This window comes from Salvia miltiorrhiza, chromosome 4, assembly GCF_028751815.1.
Source record: "Salvia miltiorrhiza cultivar Shanhuang (shh) chromosome 4, IMPLAD_Smil_shh, whole genome shotgun sequence".
NCBI lineage: Eukaryota > Viridiplantae > Streptophyta > Magnoliopsida > Lamiales > Lamiaceae > Salvia > Salvia miltiorrhiza.
In genome coordinates this window covers 18,865,859-18,883,888 of record NC_080390.1, presented here as the reverse complement: position 1 = coordinate 18,883,888, position 18,030 = coordinate 18,865,859, and the positions used below count along the sequence as shown (strand labels likewise).

The window sequence follows — 18,030 nt, the reverse complement described above, 5'->3', positions numbered from 1 at the left end:
ATGTGTGTTGACTGGAAAATTTTGAATTGACTTGTTGAATGTTTGGATGGAAATAATCATCGTGAAACGCTCTCTTCCTAGTATTCATACTGATTTTGCTTGAGGACAAGCAAAAGGCTAAGTGTGGGGGGGTTGATTTATGCCTAATTGTTCGTAATTTGGGGGTTTGTTTGTACCATATTAGAGTTAAATATTTTGGAATTTGGTGCGTTTATGAGTCTGTTTTATGCTTTGCAGGAGATTTTGATAAAATAGGAGAAAGAATGATGTTCTGGAGATTTTGGATTAGAATTGCATATTAAGGCGCAAACTGGTGCCCAGAGCTGAAAAGCCCGCGCCAGAGCAGAGCTGAAATACCGCGCCAGAACTGACCACGCTCGACAGAGCTGAAATGCCAGAGCAGAGCTTACTTCCAAAGTCAGCTCACTATCTCCAGAACAGAACTTTATCTTCAGAGCAGAGCTAGAACTCGATAGAGTAGAACTCATTTACCATAGCGGACTTTACTCGCCAGAGCTAACTTCCAGCTCTGCCATATTCGCTAGAGTCAGCACGGTTCCAAAGTAGCAAATATTTGCCAGAGATGCCGTTACTTGTAGAGCGCGCTGCCAGTTGGACTTTCCTTTGATTTCACGATGCTTATCTTTAAGAGTCCAGTTTTGCAAGGCCTTTTTGATCAGCATTAAGGTTGAAAGAAAGTCTATAAATAGGGCTTAATGTTCTTCATGCAAAATAATCCTTTAGCCTTCGATCAAGAGTAGCTTCGACCTTAGGCAATCAAATCATTCTTAGTTTAATTCTCGTTTTAGATAGTTCTTTAGTTTTGAGCTTTAGTTAGTTCTTAGTTAGTTTTTAATTCTGTTTTAGTTAGTTCTTCGTTTGAGTTGTAATCAAGTGACAGATTTGCTTCTCGATGATTTCGGTATTTATTCACTACTACAAAAGTTTACATACATAATAGTGCATAGATAACGAATTTTTTCAAAAACCGTTATGTATGAGCGCACTTTTAGGAATAGATAACGGTCTTGGAAAAATCCGTTATCTATGTAGTGTTGCCTATATGCATAGATAACGGTTTGAACAAATTCGTTATGTTTTTGCGTTATCTATTAGTTGCATACATAACGGTATTAAAAACTGTTAAGCTGACTGTAATCTATGACCATATTTTTATAACGATTGCTTTAACCGTTATATATGAGCGCCTCAATACTGTTATGTATTACTTTTATAGTATTTATTTTTAATTTTAATAACATTATAAAAAATTAAAACCCTAATTTCCTAATACACCCTAGCCAACCCACTCTCTTTCTCTCACCGTTCTCTCTCTTCCACCGCCTTACTCCCTTCATCGCCGCCATTCTCCACCGTCCTCGCCGCCGCGTAGCTGTTCGCGCCGCCGTCCTCTCCGCTGAGGCCCTCTATCCCTTTCTCTTCCGCGAACAGCAGCGGTCCGAGCCGCCGCCGCCGCTGATGTATCCTTATCTGAAACTCCGGCGTCGCTTCTGTAAAATCTGGCGACTGTTCTTTCCCTCTTTTTCTCTTCATCTCGGTTTTCCTCTCTAATCCCTCACTGAAAGCGCGCAATTGAAGGGAAAAAGTCGAGCCCTAGCTTCTCTCCAGCAGGAGAGGGAGACGGCGCCGCAGACGCTGGTGGTGGGCGGTGGTGTTGGAGGCTGCGGCGGCGGGGGTGTTTGCGGGGGTGGGAGGGGGTCAGATGACGGGTCGGGTTCCCAGGATCCGGGAAGCTGGCCCAGGCGTGAGAGCACTGACGTCTACTATGAGATGATGATACAAGCTAATCCCGGCAATGCTCTTCTGCTCGGGAATTATGCTAGATTCTTGAAGGAGGTCAGTTCCTTGTGCTAATTGAGGCATGTATTGTATCTTAGTATTTTATTTCAAGTAGGGTTGAAATTTGAAATTGGAATTGTTTGATGTGTTGGTTAGGGGAGATTTGGCAAAGGCAGAGGAGTATTGTGAGAGGGCGATTTTGGCGAATCCAAGTGATGGTAATGTGCTATCACTATGCGCTGATCTAATATGGCAGACGCAAAGAGATGCTACTCGAGCTGAGGCCTATTTTCATCAAGCTGTCAAAACTCACCCCAATGACTGGTCAGAACCCTTCTTGCTTCTTCTATTAAGCTATCAATACTTTGCAACGAATGAGAATTATGCATCATCAGTTCATGTTTAGATTGTGGTGTTGAAGCTTATTTGTCTTTTATGTGATGGCGCAGCTATGTTCTGGCTTCGTATACTCGATTCTTATGGGATGCCGAGGATGTCGAAGAAGAAGAAGAGGAACAAGTAAACGATTTGTATGAAAAAAGAAACAATCTTCCATCCAACTTCTTCCTCCGAAATTTTTAGCGAATTTCAATATTTAGCTTCAATTTTGATTTAGTTTTTATAAAATCTAACTTTGAGAAATTATTTGATTACATATGCAAGAGCTTGTGTCTAATAGTTTGGTTTTAGAAGCTGCCGCCGCGCCAGATCGTGCCTTAGCCAAAAAATGCCAGAGAGAGGACCCAACTACTCGTCGTATTTGTATTTGCAAGAATGTAAGTATCATTCATAGTTTCTCAGCAGTATTCTAAGAAATATGCTGCCATATCATATCTTGATCCATCAGTGTTTACTAGCTACTATTGGATTTCATCACAATAGTATAAAGCTCGTCAAAAATTTGTTGAGTTCTACAGAAGTGCTCTTCTATATTTAACTTACACTTATTATGAGAATGCAGTTTGGTGCTATTTTACTTATTCTCTTCCAGTTCCATGTATTTCAAGTAGTAACTATTTATATTGGTCTTTTTCTTATGAATACAATTGTGAAAGATGATGTTAGGCTAGCTCTGGATTAGCTGCACCTGCAGAGGACAGTACTTTCAGGGCAGCTGGTGCATCCCGAATTGAATCGTCGTATATTGTTGGGTTACGAGATCTTGATATGAAACACGTTAAAGATTTCATCTTCATACACAGTGAGAATTCTGATTTGGTTTTTCTCTCATCTATTTTTAATAAATTTTGGTTCAGAAAGTCTAATATGGTTAAGTAATATTCTTAAGTATTTGTACTATGATATATATATATATATATATATGTTGCTTGGGATTTTCTAATCTTTGTAATTTCCTTGTCCATACTTCACTGGAAAGTTTTGATTATATGCTTCACAATATTGTATGAAACCGCATGCACCAGATTGAGAATCAGCTCTTTCCTATGGGTTGTAGCAGACACAATTCCTTTGTCGTAACTGTTAATGTTTTATTGCTGATCATAATGAAAAAAGCATTACTTCTTAGCATCTTCTTAGCATGTATGTTTTTTTTCCCTATATGCCTCGTTGATATTTTGATTTCTTAATAATAACAAATGGCTGCATCATCCAACTTTATCAAGTGTGGTTCTTCATAAGGCAATTTAGGAGTTTTTGCATGTAAATTATGTAGACTAACTTTTGCTTGGTTGGTGTTTTCGACTTTCTCACCATTCCTAGGAATAAATTTGTTTGTTGAATTGCTGGTGAGTAGGATTAGTCATTTGAATTGTAAATTTTTTGTGTTCTGTTCAACTAGTCATAATATTTCTTTCTGTTCAGCTGGTACTTGATCCTGATTAATCATCAAGCCTTTTGCTTTCTTTTATGAAAACACAAATAGAGAATTGAATATGTTCTAACTGACCTTTTCTTTTCCCTGGTATCTAATTAGTATCTCATATGTGGATGACACTGAAGTTTTCAAGGTACTTGTATCAATTCTAAATCTATAATTTTTAAGAATTAATTGATTTGATATTTTGTGGATATATTTCTATAATCCTTTATAATTTTTTTCCCAATAGTACTAGTTCTTGGCGGATCAAGTTGATGGGAGTCGATGCACTGTTTTTCAATCGAGAATGCAGCCAAAAACTGAGTTATGAGATGGAAGGCTAAAGCAGAGAACGTCGTTTCAAATCTTATATTTCAATCTCTATACGCAGGTGCATATGATGTATAGGTGCATATGATCGGTTCCCGTTTTGAGGAAGTAATTTTTTGTAGTATTTTGTTGTGCATGTAGTAAAACATGTATTAACAGGCAACTTGTGTTGGATACTATGTTATATATGCTAATATTATATTGTCAATGTTATTTTATTATTTGAATTTTTTTTATTAATTTTTAGATATAAATAAAAGGAAAAATTGAGAATAAATAAAAAATATGCGGAAAACTGTCATCTAAGACATGCAAAACTGTTATCTATGTCTTACAAAGATAACGATTTAAACCGTTATAAAAAGTATAAAAAACTGTTAACTATAATATGGGAAAAAAGAAATATTATATAATACATAACAGATAAATTCTAATACATAACAGTGAAAAACCGTATCTTTTTCTTACAAAGATAACGGTTTAAACCGTTATAAAAAATATAAAAAACTGTTAACTATAATATGAAAAAAAAAATATTATAGAATACATAACGGATAAATTATAATACATAACAGTAGAAAACCGTTATGTATAATCAATATAGATAACAGTTTCATAACCGTGATGTATGTGCGGTTGTACTGTTATCTTTTCTCTTCATAGATAACGGTTTTTAAACCGTTGTGTATGACATATATCATAGATAACACCACTATACACAACAGTTTTTTTGCTCATAGATAACGGAAAAAATCCATTATCTATGAGCAGTTTTTCTAGTAGTGATTTTATTTACGTTGATTCCTCGCTTCTACTTTAATTATGCTTTACTTTTAATTATGCAATTTCATTTCTACCTAGTTAGATGAGTGATAAACACTCATTTTGCATGGCTTTTATGGTTTATATTCTGCGGTTTAAGTCGATTTTACGCCCGTTTTATTATTGTTTGGAGTTTATTGGATAGTATTTCATGATTTCACGGTCGAGTGTAGTTTTGGCTGTTATGATGCAGGAATGAGTGTTATTGGAGCATGGACGGTAAGGAACGTGATTAAGAGAAGAGTTTTGAGATAATCGAGCCCAAAAATCGAGAAAAGACGAAGATTTTGAGGTCGGGACGAGCAGGAGGCAAATCGGCGATCAAAGGAGTTGACCGCCGAATTATGGCCGTTTGAAGAACAAAAACGGCGACCAACTCGGCGATCGCCGAATAGGTCGCCGATAGCCCTGGATGATTTTTATGCTTGATGGAGAAAATTCGACCGCCGAATTTTGGGCGGATTTTAAGGCAAATTCGGCGACCTGATCGGCGACCGCCGAACAGGCCGTCGTTTTGTCCACGTATTTTAGGTTGTCCGTGTTTTTTCCATTTTTCGATGTTATTTTCGATTTAGAACTCTGTGTTTTACCTTAAGACTATAAATAGGTCTTCTTTTGACCTATCTAGGGTTCCCAGATTTTATTTTTCAGTTCCATAACTTTAGTTTTTATTGCTTTCCAATTTTTAGAGCACTGGATTTTGATTTCTGCAAGACTGAAGATTCAAGCTATTACATTCATTTACTACGGTTTTATATAATTTAGTTTTTACAATTGTTCTCTTATTTACTATGTTTATGCTTTATTTTACGATGTTTGGCTAGTTCGTTAATCTGAACCTAGGGTTTGTATATAGCTGATTAATTATGTATGTATGATTTATTGATATCAATTTGCCCTCCAACTTGTGATTCATGATTCCTGGTGCCTGTTTTCTTGTGAATTACCTTATCAATAATTTACATGTTTAGTTGTTCAGTTTGAGTCTTGAATGCGATAATTGTTCAGCCGATTTAGGAATACATGATATAGTGTTAGCCTTGAGTCTTGAATGCGACAGGTGAAGCTATAGGAAGCTATTCTTTGTGTGCTATTTTGAGTTAATTTATTCCTTGGAATCTTGAATGTGAAAAGGGGTAAATTAATCTACGTTCATAGGTGTTCGTTAGAGAAGCTTGTGAATAATATAGTGATATTTCATCAGGGTTGGATTAAATTGGTAATTGAATCAATAGATTAAATGCATGTAATTAATTAGTAAAAATACATCCCTAGGGTTAGAGTCTTTTATTATTTGAGTTTTTATCTTATTTTCTTTGTTGCTATTTGAGTTTAGTGATAATCAAACCTTCCTAATTTATGTTGCCTGTCTACTGTTATAGTCTGTTTAGGAGATAACTAGAGTTGTTTCGTTGTGTCAGTCCCTGAGGATACGATACTCAATTACTTGTTGCTTACTACAAATACTTGTGTTAGTTGCAGTTATTGTTGTTAAGAAAAATAGTGATCAATTAGAAGCTTTTAATTAAAGTTATTTAAATTCAACTCGCCTAGTTAATTCTTTTACTTTACGCTCTTAATTCTGCCTAGGGTATTAATGGTTAATTTTCGCACAAGCATTAGTTTAATTCTTTTCTGCCTAGTTACTTTTTAGATTAAGTTATAAGTTAAGTTTAATTTACAAGCATTAGTTAATAATTCTTTTTCGCCTAGATAATTCTTAAGTTTAAGTTTCTAGTTAAGTTTTAATTCCCAAGCTTTAGTTAATTTTACTGCTTTCAATCCGTTCTTTACTGCTTTCTCGTGATACAATTAGAAGCCCTTTAAGATCTTCCTTAAGAGACGACATTGGGTCAACTTACCATTGCTAGAGTGTCCTTGTCCTATCGCAAGTCAATCTAGAGGTGTTTTAGGTTGTGACGGCCCGACTTATCTTGGGTGGAGTTGGAGGTTGTGACGGCCCGACTTATCTTGGGGCCTGCCACGCTGAACTTGGGGTAATTATCAAGGTTATTTAGTGGAAGTAAATAACTTAACTATTTTGATTGAAAAACTTGGTTAATTAGCAAAATTAATGAATCTATTCTTTAATCGTTCTGCTCAAAGGAAACCCGACTTGACATAAAGTATGAGGACTCCGGTCAAGTCCAGAGAGTTTATTATCACGTTGTCCGAGTGCCCGAAAGCAACTCGATTGTTCAGTTGTTTAGGGAAAGCAGTAAACAAGTTCATAATTGCCACGCAGGGCATAACCAACAAAATGAAATGTTTGGTGAACGAGGTTATGAGAAATAAATTTCATCGAGAAACCTTACTGACAGCTCCAGACCACCACCACCACCTAGCCCCTGCTGCGCCCGGCTCCATTAACCTAAAAGGATTTAAAAACTTTGGGCTGAGTACTAATGCACTCAATGAAGTTAATGCCCCTTTTTCTTTAAACTGGTTTTAAACAACTGGGCCGAGGGTCTCGAATAGGTGTATTGGGGGGGGGGGGAATACACCTATAGGCTATTTTCAAACTAATCAACCGACCTCAATCAGAGGGATCTCAGTCAGAGATCAAAACGAAACTTTTCATGCAAACAAAGACGCCTGTTTTACTGAAATCAGTTTTGACCAAACAGGGTTGACGACTGATACTGAAAGCTCTTCAGTAAGGAGTTATCAGTTAAGTTGCTGGAACTTAACTGATGCAAGTAAGAGCTTCAGTCGTGTTTGCTAAAACAGAGATGATAACACTTTTCCTGACTATCGAAAGATAGATCAGTCAGACTTATATCATAAGCAGCGGAAATTAAACTTAGTTTCGAAATAGCCTCGGTGGAGCAAGTTGTTGGTTAAGGTTTCTCTTTGCAGTTAGTCAGTATTCAGTTTTATCAATTGGAATAACACAAGTAAGAATGTAAAACTGAAAGCTGTAAACAACACAGAGACTTTTACGTGGTTCGAAAAAACCCTTTCCTACATCCACGGTTGGTTGATCAGACCAACAATCCACTCCGCAAGTGCTTAACAGGTGCACTGCAAATCGAACCGTGTGCTTGCCGGGTGCACACAACCGTACACTGAAGAAAACCCTTCTCCAGTACCCGTGCTTCACTCGCGTAGGATTTCCCTTGCTTAACACAACCTGTGCTAAGACTCTCAAAGTCAGAAAACCCTTCTGACCTCCGAATCACTCAAAACACTCTTATGGGGGGGAGGTTTGAACGAGTGCCGACTATACTTACAAAGAACAAGTTCTTTGAAGCAAGTTTGACCTTTGGCTTCTGGGTAAACAGATATATGCCTAGGGTCTAAGAGAATGTATGTAATCAGCAGTGACTGATTTTGGCTTTGGAATTCTCTTCTTCGATTCAAGCTATGAGGAGTTTAAGCTTAAGGCTGAGTAGCAATTTCGGCAGAGCTTCAGCTTATGTTGTTGAATCGGTGAAGGTTGAAGTGATCCTCGAGCGCTATTTGTAGGAGAACTCTTGAATAGATCCGTTGGCGTAAATCATCCTCAAGATTTCTTCCGTTGGAGAGCAATTCGAATTTGGGCTGAGGCTTCAATCTTCGAGGTTCCTTGTCTGGGTGGAAACGGCTCTCTTTGATGGACAGGAGATGTGACGTCTCTGAAAAGTAACCACCAGATAGGAATGACCTCTGCAGAGATAAGATCCTGAGATCTCTGCATTTAATGCGGCTGTACTTTGTGAGTACGTGGCTTCCTCTGAACGTTGGAAGATCAGTCCGAGGAGGAATATTCAACTGATACTTGACTTTAGTATCAGTCCTTTGAGCGCATTAAGTAATCAGTCTTCAACTGATTCTTCAACTAATACTTCAGTTGGGATCTGCAGTCTTCAGTCTTCAGTCCTTCGTTCTTCAGTCTTCAGTCTTCTGTCTTTGACACCGCACACTAAACTAGAAACGAACTCTAACACTTGAGTTCAAAACAATTCTAGTCTATTACAGTTAAGTCCTATGATTTTTGGTATCATCAAAACAAGGGTTAGGATATTCAACAAGGTTCCCAACAATTTTCCCCTTTTTGATGATGCCAAAACCACACAGCAGTTCTAGACAGCAAAAATACTGAACTCACAGTACAAGTTCTAAACATGGGGTGAAAACAGTTCCCCCTTAACAATAGAACCTAAAAACTTGTACTTAGAGTTAAGAACGAAAACAGTTCTAAAACAGAACAAGGAGAAGACAGAAAAACCATAATCAGAGCCTGGACAAAGTGTCTGATAAGCCATCAGTCTAAGTTACATCTTGAAAATGGAAAAGAACAATACAGAGGACATCCAAACGATTCACGGTTTCTGATTGTAGAGATTGAAAACTGCTTCCCAAATCTGTCTGCCGTCCCTGGAGTCTGGATGAATATTCCTAATCTTGCATACGACTCTGACTTCTTTCTTGATCCTTTCTCTGTCGACTCCATTCTTGATCCTTGGTGGAGTCACAATTTTCTTCTGAGGGTCAGGAATCTTTTTTCCATATATTCTCTGAGCGTCTTGCATTTTAAGAACCTTTTCTCGTTCTTTCAGTTGCAACAGAAAATACTTCCAGACTTCATTCCTGTATTCCCCTTCACCTTGGACGTTTGCAAAAACCATCCATTTGGTGTAGCATTCCTTAGTTTTCTCCCACCAGTCATTCAACTCTGACGGTATCCATTTGTCTGGTCGCTCAAACTTCTCCAAATATGATACAATCAGTCCATTCTTAAGATAGTGTTCGAGCTTCTGACCTTCCTTTAGAGTTGATATGAAGTCGATTTTCTTCTTCTTCTGTTCTGGCTCATTTGAGGAGCTTTCTCTGCTTCTCTTTCTGTTAGCTTCGACTGAGGCAAAAGAAAGAGCAACCTTTGCTATGATCTCTTCAGCTTCAACCCTATTAAAGACAGAGGGGATCATTTCCTCTTCCCTTCGGATGCGCTTTATTATATCCTCTTTCCCCTTTTTGGCATCATCGGGAGGAAGTCGGCCTTTCAGCTCTTGAAGATCATTGAACATTTTTTGAAGGAGGGCAGAGTCAGGGGACTCTTGAGGTAATTGGATTTGCCTTTCCACCTGCGCTAGTCATTGCAGAAAAGGTTCTACAGTCTTTGTGATGAGGAGGTTGACTTCTGTTCTTGGCATGAACGTCTTCAGGAAGTCAATTTCCATTTCCCGGATCTTCTCAGTCAGCTCAAGATATTGTGTCTTCCTTTGAATTTCTGATTCCAGGAAGAGTGTGAATAATTCCTCGTGATCCTTCTTGATTTTGGGAAGACCTTGTTTTGGATCAAGCATCTCCAACTTGTACGTGAGCAGAGCTTTTTCTTCTGTATCCATCCGCTGTTGGAGCTTACCTATCAAATCGGCATGATAGATCATGTCTTCAGTTGTCTATTTCTCGACTTCTTTAAGCTTCTTCACGAACTTCTCTCCATAAATATTCTGTCGTTCGAGCTCATGTTGGAGTAAGTCGATTTCAAGCCGTTGATCAGCAATCTGCTCAAGCAGAACATCCATCAGTTTTTCAGCATCATCAGAGATCCGTAGTAGATTTCTGTGTGGCCGATTGTGCTTCCAGACAGTAAGAAGCTCATCAGTTTCAGAATCTGAGTCAAATAGAACTGGTCCTTCTGCGCGAGGAAGCTCTACGTGTTCTATTGGGATGTCTGAGTCGGCAGGAGAATTCTGCACTTGCTGATGATCTTCATTGGCTTTGGATGTGGATGCCTCGGCTTGGCTGGTTGGAGTAGGACGTTCTGTTCTTTCTTCAGCAAAAGGCTGAGGAATTGATTGCTCTTGACTGATGTTCTGGCCTTCAGGTGGAGTAGGCTTATCAGTGTTCAAGAGTGGTGTCGTTGAAGGCGGAGGAGACTTGGGGATTTCTTCGACTCGTTTTTCAGACATTGGGCGATCAGCATTGTCAGCTGATCTCTGTTCTTCTACTGGTAAAGTAGCAACAGCTTCAGGGATGCAAGTCTGGTCTGCTTCAGCAGGATTTGTTGGAGGCGTAGATGGCAAATCCGGTTGACTGATTGAATCAGTCATTGGTTGTTCAGCAGCAGCAGGATCATCAATTGATTCTGCCGGTTGATCAGTGTCATCAACTGGAGAGCTGAGAGCATCAGTTACTTGTTCTAAGATGAGAGGCTCTTCAGGCATTTTTGGCGTTCCAGCTTCGTCGTTGAGTGACATGATACATCTGAATTGTTTGGAAGAAAATAAGTAATTCATGGCAAATTTGTCAAAGTCATGAATTACATCCCAAACATTTTCAATTTGAAAGAGGCTAATTAGGGAAGCCTCTTCCATCTCGAACGAATCTTCGGCTTCAGGGCTATGAAGACTGCTGATTCTTGGGCATGGCGCCGTCTTCAGAAAGGTATACGTAAGAAGTCTATGAAGGTTCTGGTAGACTTTTGATGACATATCAACATCACCAATTATACGTCGGAGGTGATTTGTAGCACTTTGTTGAGCTTCGGTCTAAAGTTCAACTGCTTCCTGCTTCCTCAGCACCAATTCTGGGACAGTTTCCAAAACTGCTTTGCCTTTGGATTTTGGAGATATTTTCCAAAGCATCTCAGTAGGTCTTTTGGAGGGTCTTTTAGGGAGATTGGTACGAACTCGGCGTGGCACATTTGTGTGAGCAAGAGAATTTGATGGCGGTGAGTCAGGTGTATCATCAGAGTCAGATGATCGTGGAGATGAGATATCAATTACCTTCGTCTTCGGAGAAGGTTTGAGATCTCTTCTTGCCAGTTTGAAGAGACGAAGACTATCTGTCAATTCGATCATCTTTGGCCATCGCACAAACTTGTGCTTCTTTGTTCCTACTATGATGATTTGTGAGACCCTGTTCCCTTGTCAAACCATCGTCACCGGCCTCGTGTTGTGAGCTTCATTGAAGAGAAGCTTCAGATAAGCTTCTTCCCAGTTGTAGGATTCATTCTCCATGAGAGCTGCCATGACATTCTTCTGTGGTTGAGAAGCTTTGTCGGGAGTTCCGGTTGCACCTATCCAGCACTTCTGGATAATTTTGCCCACCATGGCAAACTCCGGATGAAGATGGGAAAGAGTAACTTGACTCTCCGTTGATTCGGATTCATCCTTCATTGCAGGCTTGAGAGTTTGATTTGCGTCCTTATCAGTCAGTCTGGAGAGGGAAGATCCACTGTTCGGGAGATTGAACAGTTTTCTGAAAATTTTGGAGACGTTGAGAGTTTCTTCGATGCAGTTTGGCCCGTCGATGATACTAACTTTTGAGATCAGTTCTTCGGAATCGTTGAATTCGAGATTCCTGTAGAATTCTCTGACAGCGTCGTCGAGTAGATACTTCGGTTCGCTGGTGATAAACTTTGTCCAACCGTGTCGGTGAAGAATTTCTGAGACCATTGCATATTCCAGCTTCTTTTTGAAGGATTCTTTGTGCACCGTCTGCTCATATCTAACTTCTTTCTCTCTCGATGCCTCCTTCTTGTTGTCATTTTTCTTCATGTTGGTCTTGGCCATTTTGAAAAAGAAATCTGTGAAGAAAATTTTACAGGAAAGGATCTCACAGTATAGTGCTGTGGATTTTGAAAGTTAGAGAGAATGCAAGAGTGATGGAAGATTGAGTAGTGGTCGTAATGGAGAAATTGTGATCGTGGGAGATGAACAGTTTCCTAGGGCAATCGAAAAGACATGGGCGGTTTGAAATCTGCGCGCCAAATCAGTTTTAATGAATTTTGACGTCTGTAATTAATGCCCGTCAGATGAGTGCCTTGAAATAAGAGATATAGAAACATATATAGAATATTTGGCATGATCTCTTACTGAAAATAGGCGGCGTACAAAGCATGCAATGATTTGAAAAGATATGCATAAAAAGGGTTTTCAGAATTTGAAAGTCCAATGCAAAACGCAATGTCGTCAGTTAATCATTATCGCTTATAGGCCCTATTTTCTTTAATAGTCAAAACAAAAAGTGAATACAAACAAGTTCCCAACAATCAGTCAGGACAACAGTCAAGTACTGAATAAGCTTAAACAGAGTTCCCCCTAAATTAGATAATCCATAATCAACTCAAGTAAATTTAGGCAAGGAGAACAAAGACTGGATAAACATAAATCAGCTTGAAATCAGTAAACGACAATGTATCAAACATTTGTGCAGAAGAACATAACAAGGAAGAATGAACTAAGACAATCTAAGAACATCATATACAAAATAAAGAGTTTCTGATAAGATGACATTCCTTGATCTTCCTTAGTCCTTAGTTGATGCGGAGTTGTTTGCTTGGCTTCCTTGGAGGACTTCTTTTTGGTTCTTCAGTCATCTTCCCTTTCCCTTTCTTGTCTTCTTCTCGTTTGTCTTCTTCATTAGATGCAGGAACACCACTGTACTTGTTCTGAATTTCCAGTTGCTGTTGAAGATGTGCGACTGTTGATTCAAGGAAAGCTATTTTGACCTTCAGCTCATAAGTTGCTTCTTCTTGAATGATCAGCCTTTCTATCAACATTTCAAAATTTTCATCAGTGCAAGGTCTTGCAGATCTTTGCTCTTCAGCTGGTGTTTCTTCATCTCTTGCATTGGCTGGAGCCGTCTGATGCGGTGGAGATTCATGGTGGACTTCAGTGTCCTCAGCATCATCTTCTTTGAGAAGACCTCTGGAAGTCAGGTATAGTCTGAAGTTGGGTGCCCAGTCGTGAATAACATCCCAAACATTGGTGACTCTGAATTTCTCAAAGATGTTGTTCTCCAATGCTTCCAATTCTCCTTCAGTGAAAACTTCATCAATCTCCTTGTATTGAGATTTGGGCAGGGTTTTGACGAAGATGATGAAGAAGAAGTAACTGACAAGAGCCTGGAACTCTTCAGGATTCAGGGAGGCTAAGACTGAGGGAAAACGGGTTGTGACACAGTGTTCGGACAGTTGTGTCACGAAGTTTTTGAGAAGGTCAGTTTGATTGACAGTGGCTGAGGAGGAGAATGCAGCATTGATGTCAGCAGGTTCATCAAACTTTGCCTTCTTGTTGAACCCTTCAAGACAGTAGTGAAAGAAACCTCTAAGAGGAAGTTCTTCAGAATCAGTTTCTCTGTCATTGGTTACTTGTGTCTTCTCTGGCTGTTGTGAAGGAATATTAAATTGAATTAACGTTCCGTTTGCCCGATGATCGTTTCTTGGTTATTATTAATTTATCATGCAACGATTAAATCCTAACATGCTCCTATGAATTTAACAGCTGCACGTTGGAGTTCAGAAATGCCTGAAGAATTCAGAAGAATTCGTCAATCTGTCGCTGAACAGGTCAGCCAACTTCAACGTTCCGTTTGACCCCTCAAACGACCTCCAATCGTATTTTGTGCAGAAATACGACTTCTTCGTCTTCGAAAGAGCTTTCCGTGGCCGCCTGATTCGTCTGAATCGGAGATCTGTGGAGGAAGTTATGGCCGTTTTACGGAGACTGCCAGAACATGGTTTCGTGCGAAAAACTGACTCCAGCTCTGATCTTCTCGACTGTATCCCGCTCAGCTTTCACCGTTGGATGGACAACGATCTATGAAAGTCCCAAGAGAGAATGCTCCACACCTTTTTTCCTGCGCCCCACAGCTCTCTCAAAAACCTAATATTTTATCAGTCTATTTTCCTGAGAGCTGACAACTGTATTTAATAGAATTAAATACGTAGGAGGCGCCAGAAATAATGTAGGAGGCGTGTTCTCTCTATACTAGGGCTAGGAGTCTTTGGGCCAGTCCAGGGACCAGATACAAGGAATAAAGATGGGCCTCAAATAAATTAATTTATCTATGGTCAGCCCAGACCATAATTAATTTATAAATATCAGTTCATTCCACTAGAGAACCGATACTGACTTACCCCTTTATTGCCGGTGATGAGTCGGGGGCTTGTATTTAGACTTATTAAATCTCCGTATTTAAAATATCCGACATCCATTAATTAATTAGAGCTCTGACAGCTTAAATTAATTAATCTCTTTATAAATCCTTAAGCAGTACCACTCAAACTTTATTATTACGCCTGAACTTAATCAACCTGCAGGGTTTAGCGTAATAAACCTTATTGAGCTCCTTAAGGGGATGTCATTATCCTATAACGGATACGGGTACTAATACAGATAATCAAATATCATATATTAACCGCTATCACCCAAGATACAGAGTACTCGAGTTAGTATATAACTTTCACCCATAGTAAGTCAAAGTGATATACGAATTAACATATATATCTGAATACTTATTAGTATTAAGATCTTATAAGTCACCGAGATCTTGATTCTTCACTTAAGTCAGATAGAAGAATACATCTCAACTGTGGTCCTATCAATACGTAATGACGTACCAGTATAGACAAGTAGCCAAGACAAACTACTTCCATCTATACTGCAGCCTAAACCAATAACTTGTCCTAGAGTTATTTCGGCTGTGATCATATTATATCTCTTAAGGTTATTCCAATTATATGGTCTTCTGTGATCTACAACACACCATATAATCTACTTATATAGAGATAAAGAACATACATATGCAATCATGAACACAATCAGATAGGAGATTAGATAGTGAACTTAGGAAACATTGTATACAAGCATAAAACGTTCTTGCTTCCAGTATACAAATCCAACAATCTCCCACTTATACTAAAGCAAACTTTTAGTATACAATGCGTCTATTTACCAATCACCTAACACTTCTCCCACTTATACTTAAAGTTTCCTAAGTGGGTGGCATCAATCTGGCATCAATCGCATTCCCATCTTTCAATGACCATTTGCGATAAGCCTTTTGTGAAAGATCAGTAGGTTTCTCCAATATGTGAGAATTTATTCTTTGAGCACAAAAACCTCGATTTACGAATAATCGTATAACTTGGTACTTACTCTCCATGTGTTTAACCCCTTGTGGTTCTTGGATTCCTTAGAGTTCGCAACTGCACTTGAGGTATCACGAATGTGATGCTCCCACGCAAACTAGGAATTACCCTTAGATCCTGGAGGTAGTGGTCAAACCAAAAGGTTTTACCTCCCAAGAAAAAACACATAGCTCGAGGTAATTATTCTTTGTTCCGGTCAGCCTGGAAATCCGAAATCATATAATCCAAAAAGGAACTAAACTGTCTAACTGGTAAACTATCCTTATTCTCTAGTCAGGGACTTGAGAATATAATTTACCACAATTCAGTGTCCTTAACTAGGACTATACTGATATCTTACAATCATGCTAACTGCATAGCAAATATAAGATCTCGTACATAGCAATCCATACATGAAGCTATCTACTGCGGAAACGTAGAATACTGCCTTCATTTCCTCAACCTTAATAGGCATCTTAAGACATAGTCTTTAGATAAAGGAACGCCATATCTAAAAGTTAGCAATCCTTTCTTGGCGGTATTCATACTACAACGAGTATTCTCAGTATCAATGTAAGACACTCGAGATAAGCCCAACATCCTTTTCTAGTGATCCCTTATAACTTTGATCACAAAGATGTATACTGTACCTCCTTAGTCTTTCATATGAGACTGTTCGGATAACCATTACTTTATGTCTTAACAATAGCTCCATATTGTCGCCAATTAGGAGGATATTGTTTACATAAAATGCAAGATTAACCACATCACCGATGACACGAGAGTGATTGACACGAGATGTTTCTCTCCCTCCCTCACGTAACCTCGATGGTTTAAGTGAGCTGCTATGGGTAAAATGATCCGAATGTTCTGAGCATGGCACTGGCGAAAATATCATCATAACCTATACCTTCACACTGGGCATAACCTTTCGCCACCAGTCTAGCTTTGAAAGCTACGACCTTGCTCATTCGGACTTATCATTCTCTTGTATACTCACTTGCAACCTATGGCTTTACGGCATTCTGGTTGCAAGATTTTTCTTAGTATACAACCATATTCTTAATGGATTGCTCCATTGAGGCGTGCCAGAAATCTACATTCTCGTCTTCCACCAATTCCAAGTAGATATCTGGGTCGATTCTCTTATATTCACTACCAGGGACTGAATCCAAAGATTCTCCCAAGAACATAAATCGATCGGGTTGTCCCACAACCCTCCCACTACAATGGATCTGTGGTGGCACATGTGTGTCAACAGTGCGTGCAGTGTCTTGTGGTACAAAACTCTTGCATACTTGGCTTGGGTGATGGAATCGTCTGTCTAATGTCTTCAATTTCTTGAAGCACACTATCTGACTTGGATTAATGATTATTACCATAGTCCACTACTAAGAATCGTGTGTCATTGCTAATAACCACCTTCTGATTCTTTAGGACTAATTGCAAAGATGCATAACTCATCATCAGACATATTTTTCCAAGAGTGACCTATTTCTTCTCTCCACCACACCATCTTATATAGGGATTACACGGTGTAGTAAACTGGGTTGGAATCCCAAACACTGACAATGAATCAGAAAAGATCATTCCTAACACATTATTGGCCATTTATCCCCCTTGTCATGAATGACTTGGTCTCCATCTTTTCCTCTAGACAGGATTCGCAGGTTCGAAATAGTACAACCTGGATTGAATCCAATGTACTTATTTAGACACGAGCCTTTGGATCCTATTAAGATAGATGTGACCTATTTCTAGGGTATCAATATATGTGTAAGATCCTCATGAGAGATTAGCCTTAACTTTTCTCTTTCTTTTGTTCGATGATGTAAATGCAATATAAAGGTATTTTGTAGACAAGTTATAGTATGAAGAGAGATGTTCAAAATACCAGAATAGACAACTTTGTCATTTCTTATGATAGAAACACCACTATCAAAAATGACATAAGATCCATCTATTCAAAATTTTGGAACATGATAAGGCACTCTCAAAAACTAAACTATGTCTTTAGAACTTAAAGACAAGGCTTCAATTGCAACAACTGCGACTCTAGTCACGTTGCCTATGAAGACAATCATCTCATCACTTTTGAGCTTCCTTGTCAGCTTAAAAAGCCATGCAAGGTGTAACAATCATTATCAGTTTATCTCGTTATCCACTACTCACAACTGAGTAGAAAATGAGCTGATATGTCTCAGTTACTATAGCAAGTGAAGTACCTTAACCCTTTGCCTTGAGTATTGAAAGAAAAAATCTTCAATACTCAATCTTATCACACCACTACTCCCACTATTTCCCTTGTCTTTCTTGCCCCTTGGACCCTTCTTCTTCCCGTCATTCGACGAAGAAGATGGCTCTCCTTTGGCAATAACAAGTGCTTGCACATCTCTTTCCACAACTTCCTTAGCCG

General features: G+C 38.9%; 1 protein-coding gene across 11 annotated transcripts; it reads left to right on the top strand.

The window, feature by feature from the left end:
• The first annotated feature begins 1,273 nt into the window (after positions 1 to 1,273).
• Positions 1,274 to 4,157, top strand: LOC131023673 (uncharacterized). Of its 11 annotated transcripts, none has more exons than XR_009101475.1 (7): positions 1,279 to 1,857; positions 1,957 to 2,124; positions 2,250 to 2,319; positions 2,491 to 2,576; positions 2,856 to 3,001; positions 3,737 to 3,770; positions 3,870 to 4,157. XR_009101475.1 is itself a non-coding variant. In XM_057953224.1 (6 exons), exons 2-6 carry the CDS (start codon positions 2,067 to 2,069, stop codon positions 3,961 to 3,963), a joined length of 342 nt encoding a protein of 113 aa, XP_057809207.1. In that variant the 5' UTR covers positions 1,278 to 1,857; positions 1,957 to 2,066; the 3' UTR covers positions 3,964 to 4,157. The 11 variants fall into 11 exon arrangements, 2 of the variants coding, with proteins under 2 accessions (XP_057809207.1, XP_057809206.1); XR_009101472.1 differs by having other exon boundaries at positions 2,464 to 2,576; XR_009101471.1 differs by having other exon boundaries at positions 2,250 to 2,330; positions 2,866 to 3,001.
• Positions 4,158 to 18,030: the final 13,873 nt, after the last annotated feature.

What these genes read in the sequence shown, in the direction of transcription:
- LOC131023673 (XM_057953223.1), top strand. Translation starts at nt 1,792, where the DNA reads ATGATGATACAAGCTAATCCCGGCAATGCTCTTCTGCTCGGGAATTAT. An exon ending in AAAACTCACCCCAATGACTG is followed by an intron (nt 2,125 to 2,249) that starts GTCAGAACCCTT and finishes GTGATGGCGCAG; the next exon opens with CTATGTTCTGGCTTCGTATA. An exon ending in GAGGAACAAGTAAACGATTT is followed by an intron (nt 2,331 to 2,490) that starts GTATGAAAAAAG and finishes GTTTGGTTTTAG; the next exon opens with AAGCTGCCGCCGCGCCAGAT.